Raw genomic sequence first — 20,000 nt, 5'->3', positions numbered from 1 at the left:
AACTCCAAAATCAGACACGCCAGAACATGTGCCGAAAGTGACCGCGTTTGTGTTAATTAATGTGTGACAGTATACAATGTACGCCTGATATGTATAGGCTACCCCTGGATGCTGTCTCGGTAATTGTTGCGAAAAAGAACAAGTACACTGTGACTGCTAGTGCCACTTGGTGTGTTACTGTAGCAGTGACTGTTGTCACAGGACAGTGTTTAGACCACGCCGGAATTTACAGTGACCGACCGATCGTCACGTTTGGGCGTGAAGTCGGTGATATACCCTATGATATGTCTCATATGCTGGTCTATCCTGGAACGAACTGACCCAGTAAATCGGAAAATTGACATTTGAAGTCTATCATGAACTGGCCAAATGACAATTTATTTATATTTGAGAAAAAGGAGGTATTCTGTTAACCCGTGATTTGTAAAAATGTAAAACATTTTACAAATTATAGGGCGCGCCCCGCGATTTGTAAAATGTTTTACAAATCACGTAAATGCGCCCGATATTTTCTTGTCATCTCCAAAGTCAAGGGATCTCTAAGATTTATTTTTTTATTTTTTTTATTCATTACTTTATTGTCCCATCGCTGGGAAATTCGGGTCGCTTCCTCCCAGTGGAAAGCTAGCAGCAACAGAGTCGCGCTACCCCAAAGTCAAGGGATCTATTCGATTTTTTTTCTTTTTCTTTTCATTACTTTATTGTCCGATCGCTGGGAAATTCGGGTTTGTTTTCTTTTTTATGCTAAAAATCGTAATATTATAATCTATCAGGCCCATACCACCACCCCCCCCCCCCCCACCACCACCACCACCCAGCATAGAGGCTCTAAACAACAAATATTAATAATAATAATAAAAGGCATGTATTACCTTGTGGAATGCGATATTTTTACATTTTTACATTTTTACAAATCGCGGTTTTATGTGCGACGTAATTTTTAAAATGTTTTTACATTTTTACAAATCACGGGTTAACAGTATTCCTAGGTAGGATGTGGTTACTTTTAATCAAGGAGCTTCCAAGAGTCAGAGAATATTTTTTGTGCACGGATCAAACGTTACTGCAGACATTTCACGCAAAATATTTTCTTTTCATAAATGTGTATCTGCAGACAGTTTCCTGCGATTTGCTGTTTTATGAAAATGCCGATCTAAAGTACGTATGCATGTCGTTCAATCAATATGCTTTAATTATGTCTCTTTTCCATCTTCCCCCTTCTCTTTCATCCAACAATATACAGGGTCCTCTCTCTCTCTCTCTCTCTCTCTCTCTCTCTCTCTCTCTCTCTCTCTCTCTCTCTCTCTCTCTCTCTCTCTCTCTCTCTCTGAGAAAGCTCTCCATCGATCAGTGGTTAGCGCTCCGGGTTATGGTTTAATAGATTGTGGGTTCAAACGTCGCTTTTGCCATGCGATTTACAGCGGCTCCGGTGGCACAATCGGTTAGCGCGCCGTACTTATAGACAGTATCTCCACCGTCCTCGTGGCGGTTAGAGGCATGCGGAGGTTGTGAGTTCGAGCCTCACCCGGAGCAGCTTTTTTTGTTAATACTAAGATAAAGTGGCTGTTACTGTGGCTGGTTCGAAGGCCGTTTACTGAGTTGTTTTGGTACTCTCTCTGTCTCTGTGTTTCTCTCTCTGTCTGTCTGAATCTCTCTCTCTCTCTCTCTCTCTCTCTCTCTCTCTCTCTCTCTCTCTCTCTTTTTTTTTAGGGCCGGAGGGCCAGATGAAAAAAGCAGATGACTGCTTACTATATTACCCTCGTTAAATTTGTTTGTTTGTTTGTTTGTTTGCTTAACGCCCAGCCGACCACGAAGGGCCATATCAGGGCGGTGCTGCTTTGACATATAACGTGCGCCACACACAAGACAGAAGTCGCAGCACAGGCTTCATGTCTCACCCAGTCACATTATTCTGACACCGGACCAACCAGTCCTAGCACTAACCCCATAATGCCAGACGCCAGGCGGAGCAGCCACTAGATTGCCAATTTTAAAGTCTTAGGTATGACCCGGCCGGGGTTCGAACCCACGACCTCCCGATCACGTGGCGGACGCCTTACCACTAGGCCAACCGTGCCGGTCCTCGTTAAATAAAGAATTGTTCTTGTTCTCTCTCTCTCTCTTTTTTCTCCTTTTTTTAGTTTTTTTAAAATCTTATTTATTGTATTACTTTTCCAGTTAAGTAATTATTTACTTATTCAACCATAAATATAAAAAATATTCTACATAGATAAAAAGCAAATAAGCCTACAAAACCGCTCCAGTCCAACCATATTCCGCGTACACAATCTTTACTTCCATCCCCATTTTGAAATATCGCAACAAAAGACTTCCAGATATATAACACAATCATATGTGTTCTCTGTTTGCATGTTTGTCCAGTGTCTTGTCCCCACATAAAGCATATTAACTCTACCTGTCCCAAGATAGGCCAATTGGTTCTAAGAGGACGTCAAAACTAATTATCATCATCATCATCATCATCATCTCTCTCTCTCTCTCTCTCTCTCTCTCTCTCTCTCTCTCTCTCTCTCTCTCTCTCTCTCTCTCTCCCCCTCCCTCTCTCTCTCTCTCTCTCTCTCTCTCTCTCTCTCTCTCTCTCTCTCTCTCTCTCTCTCTCTCTCTCTCTCTCTCTCTCTCTCTCTCTCTCCATACGCCCTCGCCTGCCCCAATCCTACGTCACCACACAATGTCGCAACCGCTGTCCAGAACGTCATCATCATGCGCCGAAATGGCTGCGATCTGCTGGCCGATGTGAAGCGTGATGTATTGTGTAAAACAATTCCATCTCACACGGCATAAATAAATCCCTGCGCCTTGAATATGTGCGCGATATAAATTGCATAAAATAAAAAAAATAAAAAATTAAAAAATAAATCCCTGCGCTTAGAACTGTACCCACGGAATACGCGCGATATAAGCCTCATATTGATTGATTGATTGATCCATGATCATCAAAGGGCGCGCATTTCAAGGCGTGCATGTACATGTCAAAAATTACGGGAGTAATTAGTTACAGGCTGCTGTCTCCTTTATGTCTGTCAGTCGCTCGAAGGAGGCGGGGGAGGGGGGGGGAGGGGGGGGAATGTGGTTTGTCTACCAGGAACACAATAGACCCACCTGTTTGTAACTGCTGGAGCTGAAACACCGCAGAGTACGTCGCAGACACCCCTGACAGTAGAATATGGAAATGTGAAAGTTTTGACGCCTGCCATCTTACGGATGTGGAACGTCAAGCCATGTATCCGATTACCTGATTGGTGGCGGTCGGTATGTGTGAGTCGGATTTCTTGATTGGCTGACGAGACTGACTCGGATTTCCTGATTGTTGCACGATAATGTAGGGTATTAAGTGAAGATGTTGACAAGGTTATGAAGTGACGAATGGTGCTTAAATACGACTACCCCCATGTTGTAGGCTGTAGAATAGTGTCAGAAAAAGAACTGAAAGAAGAGTGAAACGATGGCAGATCTGTTGTTTGTCTAATTATTTATTTGTTTGTTTCTTTGTTTTTCTTTGTTTCTTTTTTTTTCTTTGTTTCTTTGCTTGCATCCTTGCTTGTTTGCTTGTTTGTATGCATACGACACCATCTATTTTTAGATTTTATCCCAGTAGCAGCAGCTCGTACAGCTGTTCACCGTACTAAGACTCTGAGGGTTCACCTTCGCGAACAGTTGTTTATAGAATAATACTTTTTTGTGTGACAACGAGAGTACTTTTTCATTTTCACCTGTGACCTAAATCCTGAAAGAAGCAGAATACATCACCGATTATAATAACTATTTATTTAATTGAATTCATTCATATAATTTCATTTCAATTCTATTTGTGAAGTAGTCCAAGGCTGGGTAGTGTAAACGGACCAAACTGTTAAAAAATACAAAGCAACAACAATAACAACACAATAATAGTAACGACAACAATAGCAACAAATATTATCAGAACAAAATATTCCCAAAGTAGTAGAATGAATCCTTCCCGTAAAGTACGTAAGTGTCATTTCATTTCGTTTTTCATATTTCATTTTCATAACTACATGATCCGATTGTTTGGAATATTAAGTCGCTTCCTCTCAGTGGAAAGCTAGCAGCAACAGCAGTCGCGCTACACAGACGTGTACATTTGTAGGTGTAATTAGCCTAATCTTGGTCTGAAAAAAGTTGACCCGCGTCAGACCCGACGTGGATTCGCACCCTCGACCAGAGGATCACACGTCCAGTGCTCTGTCTATTGAGATACCAGACACCCATACTTGATATACTCATTGTCCTTGTGAAAATTGCAAATCGATATTTTGTGTCTGTGTGCAGAATTCCTACCGCCCCAGGAGAGGTCACCGTGTGGAGAGGTCCGGCCTGGTGACGATGATTTACCGGGTAAGTAGCTTTGTCTTTATGATCACAGCGGAACCTGCCTAGAGAGGTCACATATTTGTTGGTGCCTCTGAAAGGGCCGCTACATTGCAGGTATTCTTCCATGGTGGATACCTGTTAGGCAAAGTGCTACAGCCATGTGTAAATGATGGTTGGGCTTGGTTCTACAGTGGAACCTGTGCTGAAAGGTCGATCCTAAGACCAGCTAAGAGTGCTTTACATAGCCGCTGCCCACACACGACAGATACAGTATGGTCAACAACAACAACAACAACAACAACAACAACAACAACAACAATAAACACACCAACAACAACACGCTACAAACGGTCAGCATGCAAGGTATACGTCGTTTGACGTGGGCAGTCGGCAAAACTTTTTCAAATCGATGAAAACTTGGCCGTTATTTCGGCAGATCTTGCTAACTTATTTCACGGTGGGGGGAAGGGCACTCCACGGACTTCGGACAACTGTCAACACTTTTATGGCCATTTTTTTCAAATTTTACGAAAAACATAAATCCAAATACCATTTCGAGACTCCAGCTAATGCTGTTCTAGGCTGGTTGTCACCAAATACTTATTTCAGTTTCTTTACTCTCTCACACTGCCACAGTTTTAAGGATCAGCTAATGCTTACCTCCCTTGCCCTTTGCGTTTAATCTGATTCCCACAGTTTCCTTTTGCTCCCCGTTATATAAATGCTGAATAACTTCCCTTGGGTGTGTGTTTTTTTGGGGGGAGTTAATCTCATGCACATACATCCGGGGAAAGGCATCATTACGGTTAATATGATGCTAGCAGCAAAGTCAGTCTAGGTCAGTGTCACAAAGTTAATGTATTCACGCAGGGTTTAAGAGATCGCAGTCTGGTGCAAAGCCGTAAATCATGACATTGCCCTGTCGCGTTGTTAAACGTTTTGTCCTCTGAATACTTCATTTTTTGTCATCGTACGTAGATTTTTCATTCCGGAGCGCTAGCGCGGCACTTTTTACAACTGTCCTTTGTACCATAGATAGCCCAAAGTTCATGAAGTTGTGTTTTCACTTTACTAATAAGAGGAGAAAGGTTTCTTAAATAGGTGTAGGAGTCGCCAAATCATGCTTTATCAGAGTTCATCTTGACAGATTATGGTGTTGAGTGCTGTCACGTGTGCAATAAGTTTTAATTTTGTAAACATTTTTAGTCCAAACTACCATTCACGGTCCAAAAGAAATGTTTAAAAATCGTTTTAATTTCTTTTAAAGGGGGAGGAGGGTATGGCACGTTTTAAAGGTATGACGCGATTTTTTTGTCTGTGATTGAGTGAATGACGTAAGCTCAGAATGTCGATGAAAAATGTAAGTTTGATGTGATGTTTTGGGGGAATACAAGTGTAATATTCGGGCATATCATACGATTCATACTGCGCCGATTTGTTTTAAAACATTATCACTGACGCAACGTTTTACTGAAGCAAAAGAGTTTATTTGTTTGTGTGTTTGTTCGTTTGAGTGGCTGTGGGTGGTGAAGGTAGGGACACTTTTTCAAAAAATGTTGAGGTTTGTGACGTCATTTTTCAGGGTATGACTTCATATCACGTTATGAACTGGATGACGTATTACGGGTACCGGGGGTATCCAAGGTGAAGGGAAGCAATGAGTTCCAGGTGGCCTATAAAATCAGTCGTCGGGCCAATCTACGACGGAAAACATTGTAAGTATAATATTGGGTTTGATCATTCTTATGCACAAACGTGTTCAGGGTTTTGTGTAATTCCTCTTTACTTTGCCGTAAAAGGCTCCAACATGTTCTCTTCAGAGTTAAATAGAAATATGTCTGTCACTTGACATGTTTCTCCCTTTTGTTTGGAGACGTTCACCAAAAGTGTACATTATTATTATTATTATTGTGATCATTTTTATGCGCCTAATCTAGATATAGCACTAGGCGCTTACATATTAATTTCTGTCGTTTGAAATGGAATTTTTTTACAGACAGACAGACAAACAGACATTTTTTACACACAATATATAACGCATTCACATCGGCCAGTAAAGCTCAGTAGCCTATTAGGCGAGCATTCACCTTTCACGGCCTTTATTCCAAGTCAAACGGGTATTTGGTGGACATTTTATCTATGCCTATACAATTTTGCCAGGAAAGACCCTTTTGTCAATCGTGGGATCTTTAACGTGCACACCCCAATGTAGTGTACACGAAGGGACCTCGGTTTTTCGTCTCATCCGAAAGACTAGCACTTGAACCCACCACCTAGGTTAGGAAAGGGGGGAGAAAATTGCGGCCTGACCCAGGGTCGAACACGCAACCTCTCGCTTCCGAGCGCACTCGGCCACCCAGTCCCTACATCATGTCACGTTTGATTTTTTCTTTTCGTTCCCGGCTTGTTTTCGAGCTTTGTTGGTTTTACCTGTGTGTGAATGTATAGTTCTCTCATCGGGCGGGGGCAATATGTAATAATAAAAAATATATTTTTAAAAATTATAAAAATAAAACACTTTTGTAAGCATTCCTTACTCCATTATTCTCACAAAATACAACAACATAATCTTATCTTATTCCCCTCCCTCCTCAAATTATCGCCTCCGGTGCGTTCTGGTCTGGTCACAATAACTCTCTTTTCTTCTTCTTTTTCAGAGATATATTTCCAAATGGTTTGCCAGACGAGTTTTCGTTCGTCAGCACGTTTCGTATGACTGGCAACACGCGCAAAGAGCGATGGAACCTTTTTCAAATCCGTGACATCAACGGAAATCCGCAGTTCGGAATCCGTCTAGATGGACAGGAGAAAGCTGTGGAGTTTTATTATATTAATTTCCAGGGCAGACTGCAGGCTGCTCGGTTCGAAAAATTAAGACGGGTGAGACTTGAAAGTGGTTGGCTACTGTGGCTGGTTGGCGGGATGCTGGTTACTGAGCTGTTTTAGAACTCTCTCTGTTTGTCTGTGTCTGTGTCTGTCTGTCTGTGTCTGTCTGTCTGTCTGTCTGTCTGTCTGTCTCTCTCTGTCTCTCTCTCTCTCTCTCTCTCTCTCTCTCTCTCTCTTTCTCTCTCTCTCTCTCTCTCTCTCTCAGGCGCTCTCTCTCTCTCTTTCTCTCTCTCTCTTCTCTCTCTCTCTCTATCTCACACACACACACACACACACACACACACATACACACACACACACACACACACACACACACATTAACATCTTCCCCTTCCGCATCAAACCAGTCCGCAGTTAGTCGCACATTGGCCTTTTTTCAGTGCAAGGGAGGTAACGAAGTTACAAGTTGGTACGCAGAAATATGTGTTCCCTCCCTTACATCGATATTCGTCTCATTCTCCCACTGTTCTTGTAATTTCTGTGCAGTTAGTAAATGGAACATCAATTTTGTCATTTAAGTTTGACAGTTAGGCCTACCTGCTAATTGTGTGCGTAAAACTTACTTTGCATTCTTGTCTTATTGTTGTTTATTCTGTGCTCCAGTTTTTCAATAAAAAGTGGCACAAGATTCATCTGAGCGTGACGCGAGAGACAGCAGAGCTGTATATTGACTGCAAGCCTGTAGACTCGCAGCCCATCGTGCCACGTCGGCGGATAGACCTCAACGGGGACATCGTGCTGGGTACCAGAGAGTCTGATGGTGCTACAACGCCAGTAAGTGTTGTGTTTGTGTGTGTGTTGGTGGCCGGGCGTGCGTGCGTGCGTGCGTGCGTGCGTGTGTGTGTCGTGTTTGTGTGTGCGTGCGTGCGTGCGTGCGTGTGTGTGTGTGTGTGTGTATGTCCATGCGTGTGTGTGGGTGGGTGGCCACGGTGTGTGCGCGTGCGTGCGTGCGTGCGTGCGTGTGTGTGTGTGTGTGTGTGTGTGTGTGTGTCCTCTCTCCCTCCATCTGTCTGTAGGTCTGTCTGTCGTTCTGTATGTATGTCTATCTATCTATTTATCCCAGTCTTTCTATCTCTCTATCTGTCTATCTATCTATCTTTAAAATTGAGCAAAAACTTAAAGGAAAGTCGAAAGTTTTTTTAATCGGGAATACATGCGTCTACTTACATATCTATTTATGGCTTTCTGTGTTGCAGTATGAGTTACAATGGATGCTGCTAGACTGTGATCCGTCCAAACCAGAGCGCGACAACTGTGATGAACTTCCGGAAGAACCGGAAAAGGTAAAACAAAAACAAAATAATTCGTAATCTCTGAAACAAACTTATGCCCGCTTCATCATATGCAGCCTTACATCAGTCCTGGAGGTGTGTGGGGGGGGGGGGGGGGTGGAGTTGTGGTTTGAAGAATAGTGAGTGTGACAGGAAGTGTGTGGAATTGGAGGAGAGATGGGGATGGGCTGGGTGCGGATTGACTGAACTTGATACTGAAGGAATAACTGAGGGACGTAACCGAGTAGACGTACTTTAGATTGAATTAAATCTAGGGTATTGCGACCAGTTCGTGCTTTGTGAGTGCCCACACTTTGTTTTTCTTAATGTTTTCAAGAGTCTTTGTTCGTATAAATGAGCCAAACGGTGTCGAATGGACCCGGGTCAAATTTCAGGCTAAAAATTGACTATACGGATACGTTCCTTATTCCTTCAGTGTCAGTGCCAGTTTTGACTGGTCTTGATTTCACTGAGTTGATGACAGAGGTAGCGAAATGTAGAAAGCGAGTATGGCTTTGCTGTGACAAGATTTAGCGCGGGTTAACGACTCTTTAATAATTTCTTTGAATGTAAACCGTATCGTAAATTACCACAGATCCATCCAGGCTTGTACGTAGGATAAGGGTATCCTTCCACTTTCACACGTACCCAGAATCAACGGTTGTGTCTGCTTCTTGTACAGATTTTGTACCGGACGCCTTTTTCAATCTGCAAAATGAAAAATGAAATGAAAAAAGATTGGCATAAAATTCCCTCCCTGAAGCAGTGGAAGGAAGATCTTACCCCCTAGTTGACGCTGAATTAATTGCGTAACTGCCGCCTTGTTCAATCTGCGAAATTAAAATGAGTTTGGCATACAATTCTAAGATTGCACAGGAAGCAAGGTTACGATGCTCTTATCTCTTGTAAAATCCTGGGCGGATCTGTTTTAGTTTACACTATGGTTTACACAAGGGAAGTTCATTTTTAAGCTTACTATGCAGTTTTTACTTGATGAAGAATGTGCTTCAGTTACAGCTGCTTATTGAAAAACCATATCAGTTAGGCCTTTGTGTCGTTCATTAGCTTTTCAGAATGCTTTATATTGCCTCAACATCTTGTTCTGTATTGATTAACTGGCCCATGCTTATTCCTCAATGTATATAGCGAGATCCTTTGTACCTGAAAGGACAAGAGTGCGTCTGAAAGTTAACCTCTTCGATATACTGTCTAATACGAACTAATCAGTCATCAGAACTGTTTGGTAACTGATGCATGTATTGCTTTGTTTACGTGATCTTGCATCTACCCTTGATCTACCCCCTGCACATTTAACCGGTATGTATTCGGAGCAACGCACAAAGTACTACCAGGTGTCACTGTGTTGTTGTAGACGGTGTCAGGTGTGTGTTAGAGACGGTTTCTGGTGCTGTTGTAACTTGTAAAATAATGTGTTGTGTGTACTTCAATGGATATAGGCTACAATGTGCATGTTCTGGTCTGGTTCTGTGTTCTCTTTTTTTATGAAGATATTGTTTGTTTGTTTGTTTGTTTGTTTGTTTGTTTGTTTGTTTGTGTCAGATTGATGGTCCTTTTCAACTGGTTTGGCGCCTGTTCGTCCGTTTACATGTCTGAACAGGGATGGCCAAATCGTCCGCCCGATCGCCAGGGGCGAGTAAAAAATCCACCGGGCTAGTAGAAATCGCCAGGCAACTCGCCCGGCTGGCAAGTGAAAATTCTAGTCAAATACAACACTTTTTGTTTTACTATCGAGTTTCAAAGCCATATAAACACTGCAGATGAATGAACTGTGGTGTGTACCGGGCCGGCAAAATTTCTGGCGGGCTAGTAACTTTCTTGAACTTACTCGCCTGGCTGACGAGTTAAACTTTTGAGATTTGGCCATACCTACTTAAGTGAGTGGGACTTGCCCCATTAGCGCACCACTAAGTTTTGCTTTATGTAAGCAATTTTAGGCTTGCGAGGTAATTGACGATAATTATTTCCTACCCATTTTTCACATCTTGTAAGGTTTTTACCTTCGCACATCGATGCATGTCACGCACAGGGAAAACATCAGCTTTTTTCAGCTTCCACAATCTGCGGGGTCATGGTACTATACTATCAAAGAAACGAGATGGTTTCCGGGAACTGACCTAACCATCCTGCAAGTTCTGCTGTTTTTCTCTCTCTCTTGTTGTTGTTGTTGTTGTTGTTGTTGTTGTTGTTGTTGTTGTTGTTGTTGTTGTTGTTGTTGTTGTTGTTGTTGTCTTCTTCAGTTATTTTGTGGATTTTTTTCTCGTTGGATGAATACAACAACCCAGCCCCTATCCATTTCTGTGTACATCTTTGTTTGTCTTGAGAATACGTACATGTATCTTTGGGTATTGTCCATCGTTTGATTACTTGAACATAGCAAGCGCGTTCTATCAGATGTAAATAAACCCTCAGTTTTTGATCGGGTTTTTTTCTGGTCTCTTTCACCCCATTCGACCATCAGAACAATTATCCCCCTTCCCTGTACTTAAAAAAAGAAAACACAGCAAGGCTTCAAGGCTTCAAGAAACCGAGGGTGGATGCATTATCTGCTAAACGAGACAAGGCTGTGGACTTTAAGACACCTCTTCTACGCCGAAATCCAACACCACCCACCCCCACCCCCTCCTGCCCGGTTATGCACTCGTTGATACATACATGTATGTGGACGTTCTGCTATCCATCCATTCATCTATATTTATTGTCTAATATGTCTATAATTTTACGCTGACCAGATGCGTTCGTCCAAACAACTCATGAACTCATGTGCAAATGATTTCCTTCTGTTTCAACGCTTATACACGCGCCGTATATAATTCAAAGCACAATGACCGTACTTATAATAACCTTCTAGTAAAGTCTAACTCTCTTGAGACTCAACTTCAGAAACTCACACTCTGTCCTGATTCAAGATTGCCTTGTGCGCGGTTTGCACAGACGCGTCAGGACCGGCATGCTTTAAAATCCTCAGCCAATCACTGACACAGTAACATCTGTCACGTGTAAAAACTAACTACCAACTGACTAATAAACTTTCAGTAACATTGTCCCGTGGCAAAAAATACCAGCCAATAACTGACATGCGTGAGAACGTGAGATTTGGTGTTCATCTTTTGGAAAGAACAGGGCGTCATATCGAGCGGACGCTGCACAAACTGCACATTGCTTTAAGGGGCGCAACTCTTGCATTGCCGATAAAAAATAAAAAATAAAGTACAGGGTTCTTTCCGGAAAACATCTGTTAGACTAGAGATAAGGATACGGCAACTTACAAAGTGATTTTAAAGTTACCTCGTTTTTCCGTGTAAACCATCTTGTAATTCACCATAGATTCTTTGTACATAGCATAAGAGCATCCTTCCACTGGACACATACCAACTTTTTTCCAACTGACTGGATGCTTCACGTGCAGAGTCGTTTTTCTGTATTCATTTGGTAACTGAAATGTCAGTTTGCAAATTTAATCCAGCATAAATTCCCATTCTGCGAAGCATTTAGGCTCTTAGTTTGTAGAATGTTGGCATTTGTCCAAGTGGATAGATGCTCGTGTCCATTGTAAAAGCGTGTACAAATCTGTGATGGTTTGCGTAATCGATTGCGCGACATGGTATGGTATCTCTTGTATCAAGTGTAGAGTACCGTTTAAAAGAGCATGCTCAGTCCCGTGTGCACTTGTTCAATCAAAACATACCTGGCATTTTTTCTTCTCCAGCTAAAAAAGCCCGAGAAAAACGAGAAGAAGAAGGACAAAAATAAAACGAAGGTAGTGGTTGCGGATTGAAGACCATCTCAGGGAGTATCATTCTTCAGATAGTTTAGAGCTAACCTTGTCATTTTCTCAGTTTTGTCCTGACTTCTTCGGTTTCTCATTAGATTAGATCTGACTTACTTCTCTCGGAAATAACACCTTGATACGGTTACTCTAGTCTTTCTGAGATCTTGTGTTTCATTTCTTTTAATCGATCAAGTCTAGTCAACTAATATACTGAATTTTTCATCTCAGTAGCTTAGATCTGTCTTGGTTTCCTTCTAATCGAATTAATCTGTTTTGTCTTTTTAATGTTCTCTTCTTGTTTTACCTTTTTGTTTGCAGTTCTTTTCTTACTCACAAAATGGTTAACCCTTCCAACAAAAAGTATTTCTTGACAGGTCCCTTTGTTGTTTATTGTTTGTTTTTTTTTAGCTGTGTCTTGATTTTCTGGTCTTTTTTTCTGTATCCCCTTTTTCTGTTAGATTATCTTTCAGTCCGTTTCACTATGACCGTCATGTTCTTGAGGGTTACAATTCAACCCATGGCTATTCTGTATGTTTTTTTCCTTTGGTTTCGCCTTAGTCTGTCTTAGTTCCTTTGATTCATAATTTCTGTGTCCATTCTGCAGTTGTTGTGTGACTTCAGTTAGTCAGATATGTTGTGTAATTTCGAGCCTTGGTTTGGTACATTTTCTTCTGTCTAGGCCAGTGATGTTATTTGTATTTAACCGGGTTCTAAAAGAATGCATGACAAGGTTTGATATGTTTATTCAAGCACGTTTTCTTCTCTGGTCCGTTGCCGTTATGTCTTTTTTTTCTACACATGCTTTTCATAAAAGTTTCTGTTTTTGTTTCACACAATTGGCTTATTCATTCGATTTAGATTCTCACAGCTGAATTCTTTTACTTTCTTTTTTAACTCCATGGCACGTTTGGACAACATATAATACTTAATCAAATCAAAACTTACTGGAATAAATGTGTTTTGCATGCCCACGTTGTTAATTGCTGAAAAACGTATGCATAGTACGTATTGAAGTCTTAAGTAATCAGCAATTGTTGGCCAATATTTAATGGTATTGTCAAAGGTAGACTCTCACTCTCTCTCTCTCTCTCTCTCTCTCTCTCTCTCTCTCTCTCTCTCTCTCTCTCTCTCTCTCCCCTCTCTCTCTCTCTCTCTCTCTCCCTCCCTCTCTCTCTCTCTCTCCCTCTCTCTCTCTTCCCTCCTCTCTCTCTCTCTCTCTCTCTCTCTCTCTCTCTCTCTCTCTCTCTCTCTCTCTCTCTCTCTCTCTCTCTCTCTCTCTTCTATTCTTCGCTTTAAATGCGCTTTCATTACTGTTTTTATCATCATTATTATTACTGTTTCGACCTAGTTCAATAATAGCGTGCTGCTCTATGAGACTTGCTAATACAAATACGCTCAGTTGCAGCAAAACAAACAAACGAATGAATAGATAAATAACTGTTTTTAACTTGTTAGAAACCAAAACCAAAGCCGACCTGTGATGTCACCTGCCCGCGCGGCCCTCCCGGATTTAATGGAACTCAGGTACATATATGTTTGTTCGTTTGCCTGTCTGTCTGTCTGTCTGTCTGTCTATCTGCCTGTCTGTCTGTCTGTCTGCTTGCCTGTTTGTCTGTCTGTCTCCTTCTGTCTGTCTATCTGTCTGTCTGTCTATCTGTTTGTCTGTCTCCCTGTACGTCTGTCTGTCTGTCTATCTGTCTGTCTCTATCTCTTTGTCTGTCTGTCTATCTCTCTCTCTCTTTCTCTGTCTCTCTCTCTCTCTCTCTCTCTCTCTCTCTCTCTCTCTCTCTCTCTCTCTCTCTCTCTCTCTCTCTTTCTTTCTTGCTTACGTTCGCTTGCTGTTCCGTTCGATGTTTTGCTTGTTATTTTCTAATGATATTTTATTTCATCTTTCCTTTTATATGACTTTCATTCGTTTCCTTTTGATTTGTCTGTTTGAATCTTTGTTTCTTTGTTTCTTTGTTTCTTTGTTTATTTGCTTCTCCGCCATTTCTTTTCTTTGACACATTATTGACTTGTTGACATCAGTATCAATCTATTTGCTTTCTCTCCATTACTTTCCTCTTTTGCTTTCTGTCGTGTGCTCAACTATTTTGACCGTGATGTGATGTTTTGTAGGGTCTACCGGGGGACCCAGGGGTGCCCGGCGAGCCAGGATCACCCGGTTCTCTTGGTCCACGAGGTTTGACCGGACCGGAAGGGCGACCTGGCAGGGAGGGCAGACCGGTAAGGGGTTGGCTCTTTTTCCCTATAAGAACGAGAAGAAGAATAGGAATGTAATACGTCATTTAGCGTTAAAGCTTTTTTATTTTTTTTATTTTTTTATATTGGCTTTTTTGAAAAGCCATAACCAGACTGTGTTTATTCTTTTTTTTTCATTTTTTTTTTTCATTGTGGGGCTTTTAATCAAAAAATTCAAGCATCCGTCTACAACGTATCATCATTCATCCTTCAACATTTACACAATACTGAAATATCTCAACGCTAATTCATATCCTAACATCACATTTATATCAATAGGCCTACCATATGTATACTTACTGGTTATTGTCATGGCGTATTTAAACTTCCGTACACACATACACTCTTTTTCAAAACATTCACAGTAATACTTAAGATAAAAATAAAAAGATAAAGAAAAACTCCATCGTGGTTAAAAACAAGAAGGCCATCACAAAAATGCAGATAAATAAAATCGTTCTTTTTGTCCTGTAATTTTGATGCTTTGTCAACATTTCAACAAGAAGTGAGAGAAAAAGAGGGGGACAGAAGGAAACAAGACAGAGACAGACAGACAGACAGACAGACAGACAGACAGAGAAAGAGAGACAGTGAGAGAGAGGAATACGGAAGTCAGCAAGGCGGATACAAAAAAAGATACAGTACAGACGTATAAAGAAATGCGGTGTTGTTTTTGTCATTATTTTTTTCTGTTTTTTAACGTTCACATCACAATTATTTCAGGGTACCTCTGGTCCACCCGGCCAACCAGGAGTGCCCGGCGAGCCAGGAACGCCGGTAATATATCTCATTTCAGTCACAGTCATTCTCTTTTGTTTAAGACTCTTCTCTTTTCAGCTTCTTTGCAAATCTCTATTGCTTTTCGGTTGCAGTTTGTTTTGTGTGTGTGTGTCTATTGTGACGTCCTTTCGAAATTCATTTGCTTTTCAGTTCTAGTTTGTGCTTTGTCAGGTGTATACGTATCTGAAAGTATTTTTTGTTTGGACATCTTTTCTTGTCTTTGCCGCTGTTGAGTCCCTGTTTGTGTTTTGTAGGTTTTTGTTGTTGTTGTTTTTTTAGAAGAAAAAAAGATGATTGATGCACAACCGTCATTAACTGTTTTACAGTCTTGTTTTGTTGCACTTTTGTCCACATACTTCGCTTTGCATAGTTTGCACAGCTTATTAAACTTTTTACTTTGTACTAACTTTGGAGGGATTTCTTTTTTCTTCAGTTTTCGTGTTCAGCCATGTTGATATAGAGCAATGAGGCGATGTCATGGTAAACGAACGTACGTTGTAGGGGAAGGAAGGTACTTTAAAAAGAACACGTCAAACTAGACAGCTACACTGTGTAATTATAACTTCATTTTTGTTAAAATTATAACCTTTTGTTTAAAAGTTCCAAATGTTATTATTAGAGACAAAAATAGAAATATAGCTGCACGATAAGAATAAGCGAGCAACAGCCGATGTAAAGACGGTCCTTAATTGAGTCTGAAGTTGACTTCGCGAAGTCGTTTTACTGAAAACTTAGAGCTACAGCTTCGTGCGGCCAGCTTCACGAAGTCTTTTTACCGAAAACTTAGAGCTACAGCTTCGTGCGGCCAGCTTCACGAAGTCTTTTTACCGAAAACTTAGAGCTACAGCTTCGTGCGGCCAGCTTCACGAAGTCTTTTTACCGAAAACTTAGAGCTACAGCTTCGTGCGGCCAGCTTCGCGAAGTCTTTTTACCGAAAACTTAGAGCTACAGCTTCGTGCGGCCAGCTTCACGAAGTCTTTTTACCGAAAACTTAGAGCTACAGCTTCGTGCGGCCAGCTTCGCGAAGTCTTTTTACCGAAAACTTAGAGCTACAGCTTCGTGCGGCCAGCTTCACGAAGTCTTTTTACCGAAAACTTAGAGCTACAGCTTCGTGCGGCCAGCTTCGCGAAGTCTTTTTACCGAAAACTTAGAGCTACAGCTTCGTGCGGCCAGCTTCGCGAAGTCTTTTTACCGAAAACTTAGAGCTACAGCTTCGTGCGGCCAGCTTCGCGAAGTATAGCCTACTTCGCGTAGTCGACTTCGCCCAGTTAAGGACAGGCTTTACTGACACATGAATGGTGCGTATTCTGACGTGCGTGCGTTTTTTAGGGTGACCCAGGTCCGGCGGGCAGACGTGGCAGACGGGGCGACCAGGGACTGCCTGTAAGTGTTTCACACATGCGCACATTCTTCTAAGTAGGTGTATATTTATGCCGGGTGTTCGTTGGATCGGATTGTTTAAAGTTGAAAATTGTTGTTATTTCAACCAATCAGACCCCGCGGCTGATTCCCACCCTGTTGTGTGGTACCCAGTTTCGCTGGTACACCTTACCCCTAGGATCCGTCTAAGCCCGTTGACGAGTAGCATATATATGGACACTTGTCGTTCATATTGATAGGGATGGCCTTACTTCATCTCTCCATCACATAAATGTCTCAGAGATTTGGAGAATGTGAAATTTGGGAGCAACATGAAATTATGTACATCTTCTGGGCCAATCTTTTACAAACAGTCACATTGCAGATGTATATATATATTTTTTGATTTACGACTGTGATTGTGAATTAGAGTAAGAGAGTACAAGTGCGTTTTCGTATGCCTCGTGTGCATGCGTGTGAAAATTGGCACTCGTGTGTGTAAAAGGTATGCGTGTGTGGTTACAATCGTGTGTGAGAGTAAAATTATGCTTATTTTGCACGTAGTGCACTGGTAATGCATGGATGCTTTTTTTGCGTTGGGTTTTAGAAAGCGGCACGTGAACAAATTCTGCTTCTTGGCCTTTGCGCACAGATCGCTTTTTCTTTCTCACTTCCTGTCTTGTGTTCAGATTCAACAGAGGTTCAAATGTTTTGCCGATGACTTCATTAACAACTCACCACAGGCAACATGTGAAGCTTCGTTACTTTTATCACTTTTTGGTATTTTTATTATATATCTCTTGTGAACACTCTTCCTTATTGTCTGCCTGTGTTTCCACTCAAAGAAAGTTGTGGACAGAGTTTTGGTAAGTGAAGAGCCAAGCAGGAAAACAAAGAAATGAACCAAGCGAACGAATGACTGCACAAATAGACACGTACTGTGTCTAAAACTTAAAATTGCACAAAAGACTCTTTAGAAATTATTTGTTTGTACTAGAAAATGTTGCAGCCCAAAACGTTTTTACAGCTGGTGATATTTGTGTTCGGTTGGTTTGTTTGTTAGTTTGTTTGTCAAAAGTTTCTGAAACTTGTCCTCGGTATTCTCAATGTATCTTTTTTAAGTCACTCATTTTTGTCTCGGACATAATTGAATCTGGCTCGTGGTCAGTTTTATGCTGAGGTCGTGATTTGTATTTCACCCACACCAGCATCTTCTTTTGGGATGTGGTCAGTGAAGCGTGTGTTCACTCATGTGTGCAGGGTGAGTTCGGTCAGCCGGGAGAGCCGGGCATCCAAGGCCCAAAAGGTGAGAAGGTGAGTTTCATATTCATTTCCGTGACGAAAAAATATATAAGGCCAAAAACAAAAATAGGTGTGGTTAAGGTAACATAGCCAAAAAAATAGGGTAGGAAGGTAGGCAATCACTTTTTTTTTTTTAAACTTTTTTTTCTAATGTGTACAAATTAAACCTACTCGACAGGGAAATAAGTGTGCGACTCGAGCGCTGTCGCTTTCATTGCGTTTTCTGCACTCGGGTTTTTTTGTTTTTGTTTTTTACAAAAGTAATAAAAAGTTATAGGGTCGGCCTCTAAAAATAGGGTAGGTCGGGTTACCGTAACCACACCTATTTTTGTTTTTAGGCCTAAGGCGGAGCCTGTCACAATGACAGTTTCATAAGCAATATAGTTTATTATTCCTTCTCATGAACTCCACACGAAGCTCGATCACAATTAAAATTACAATCACTATTATGTTTTTTCTCAAAAGTTACCAGCCGTGTTGCTGGGCATCTGCCTGCGTTGATCCAAGGTCAGTTACCTAAGTTAATAATTATAGAACGTTTTTTTGCCAACACCATCCCCCCCCCCCCCCTCTTCTGTCTTTCTGTCTTTCTTTCTTTAAATTTTTTTTTGATCGTGCCCCGAACGGAACTGGTATCGTACTCTGCCGCATGGATATAGCCGTGGTCTAAATGCTGTATCTTGACCAGTAGCTTGACCAGGCTGTGACGAGTTGTTTGCGTGCAGGGAGATGAGGGGACCCAGGGTCTGCCTGGCGTTGCTGGAATTCCTGGCTCTGCTGCCGACGGGGTAAGCATAAGTGCAGATAAACGCATACAGACGGTGTCACACCTAATCATACACGCACTCGCACACAATCATGCACAGACACAGAATATCCCTCTGGTCAGATGTGGCCAGTTGCTAGAGGGAACCATGACAGGTAATGACGCCGATGTCGACTCAGCGACATCGAGACGATATAAAACAGCGAAGAAAATTATAACGAAAAAGAAGGATCGAGAAGGCAACGATGTACTCATTAGAAAGACTCGGCGACATCAAGGCGATGAAAACAGCGAAGAAAATTATAACGAAAAAGAAGGATTGAGAAGAGAGTGATGTACTGATTAGTAATACAACGACAATCATGACGATGGCAATGACGAATACGAGAGGTAGGACCACAGCAATGATAATCAATCAATCAATCAATCAATCAATCAATAGGACGCTTATATCGCGCATATTCCGTGGGTCCAGTTATAGGCGCTCTGCAATGATGCCGTGTGAGATGAAATTTTATACGGCCAGTAGATTGCAGCCATTTTTCATTTGTTCGATAACGAGGAAGGGGATGACGACGACAGCGACGATGGCAATGATAAAGACGACAATAACGAACATAACCAAAACATGAAAGAGAGGAACGACGAAGACGATGACGATGATGATGATGATGATGATGATGATGATGATGATGATGATGATGATGATGATGATGATGATGATGATGATGATGATGACATACAGGTCAAGGGGGACAAGGGGGACCTAGGACCACCAGGACCCAGAGGTTCGCGTGGAAGGACGGCAGACAAGGTAGAGTTTTTGTTTGTTCCTCTGTCTGTCTGTCTCTGTGTTTCTCTCTCTCTCTCTCTCTCTCTCTCTCTCTCTCTCTCTCTCTCTCTCTCTCTCTCTCTCTCTCTCTCTCTCTCTCTCTCTCTCTCTCTCTCTCTCTCTCTCTCTCTCTCTCTCTCTCTCTCTCTCTCTCTCTCTCTCTCTCTCTCTCTCTCTATCTCAATCTCTATCTCTCTCTTTCCCTACTTTCCCCTCTCTCTCTCTCTCTCTCTGGACCTCTCTCTCTCTCTCTCTCTCTCTCTCTCTCTCTCTCTCTTCTCTCTCACTCTCTCTCTCTCTCTCTCTCTCTCTCACTCTCTCTCTCTCTCTCTCTCTCTCTCTCTCTCTCTCTCTCTCTCTCTCTCTCTCTCTCTCTCTCTCTCTCTCTCGCTCTCTCTCTCAGCTCTTCCGTACCTCTCT

At 41.8% G+C, this 20,000-nt stretch overlaps 2 protein-coding genes and 1 non-coding gene across 4 annotated transcripts in view; all 3 read left to right on the top strand.

Moving 5' to 3' along the window:
• Positions 1–18,468, top strand: part of LOC138966983 (collagen alpha-1(IX) chain-like) — a 95,153-nt gene extending 76,685 nt beyond the window's left edge. The window contains exons 5-14 of one of the 2 annotated variants that reach the window (XM_070339398.1): positions 4,312–4,377; positions 5,936–6,068; positions 7,011–7,233; positions 7,843–8,013; positions 8,436–8,522; positions 13,756–13,824; positions 14,419–14,526; positions 15,265–15,318; positions 16,651–16,704; positions 17,941–18,468. In XM_070339398.1, the coding sequence (XP_070195499.1) occupies positions 4,312–4,377; positions 5,936–6,068; positions 7,011–7,233; positions 7,843–8,013; positions 8,436–8,522; positions 13,756–13,824; positions 14,419–14,526; positions 15,265–15,318; positions 16,651–16,704; positions 17,941–18,072 (1,097 nt within the window). In that variant the 3' untranslated portion in view covers positions 18,073–18,468. The remainder of the gene's footprint in view (positions 1–4,311; positions 4,378–5,935; positions 6,069–7,010; positions 7,234–7,842; positions 8,014–8,435; positions 8,523–13,755; positions 13,825–14,418; positions 14,527–15,264; positions 15,319–16,650; positions 16,705–17,940) is intronic. The other variant, XM_070339399.1, reaches the window with a different exon arrangement.
• On the top strand, positions 1,424–1,533 carry Trnai-uau (transfer RNA isoleucine (anticodon UAU)). Its single transcript has 2 exons — positions 1,424–1,461; positions 1,498–1,533. It is a non-coding gene; the product is annotated as a tRNA-Ile (tRNA).
• A 908-nt stretch (positions 18,469–19,376) lies between the features above and the next one.
• Positions 19,377–20,000, top strand: part of LOC138965943 (collagen alpha-2(IX) chain-like) — a gene marked incomplete at its 3' end in the record, with an annotated part of 15,861 nt that continues 15,237 nt past the window's right edge. Inside the window, 1 exon segment of the mRNA XM_070338025.1 lies at positions 19,377–19,562. Within this exon segment, the coding sequence (XP_070194126.1) occupies positions 19,377–19,562 (186 nt within the window).

This window comes from Littorina saxatilis, linkage group LG5 (assembly GCF_037325665.1).
Source record: "Littorina saxatilis isolate snail1 linkage group LG5, US_GU_Lsax_2.0, whole genome shotgun sequence".
NCBI classification, from domain to species: domain Eukaryota; kingdom Metazoa; phylum Mollusca; class Gastropoda; order Littorinimorpha; family Littorinidae; genus Littorina; species Littorina saxatilis.
Note: the sequence above shows the minus strand (reverse complement) of the source record. Positions and strands in the feature narration are given on the sequence as shown.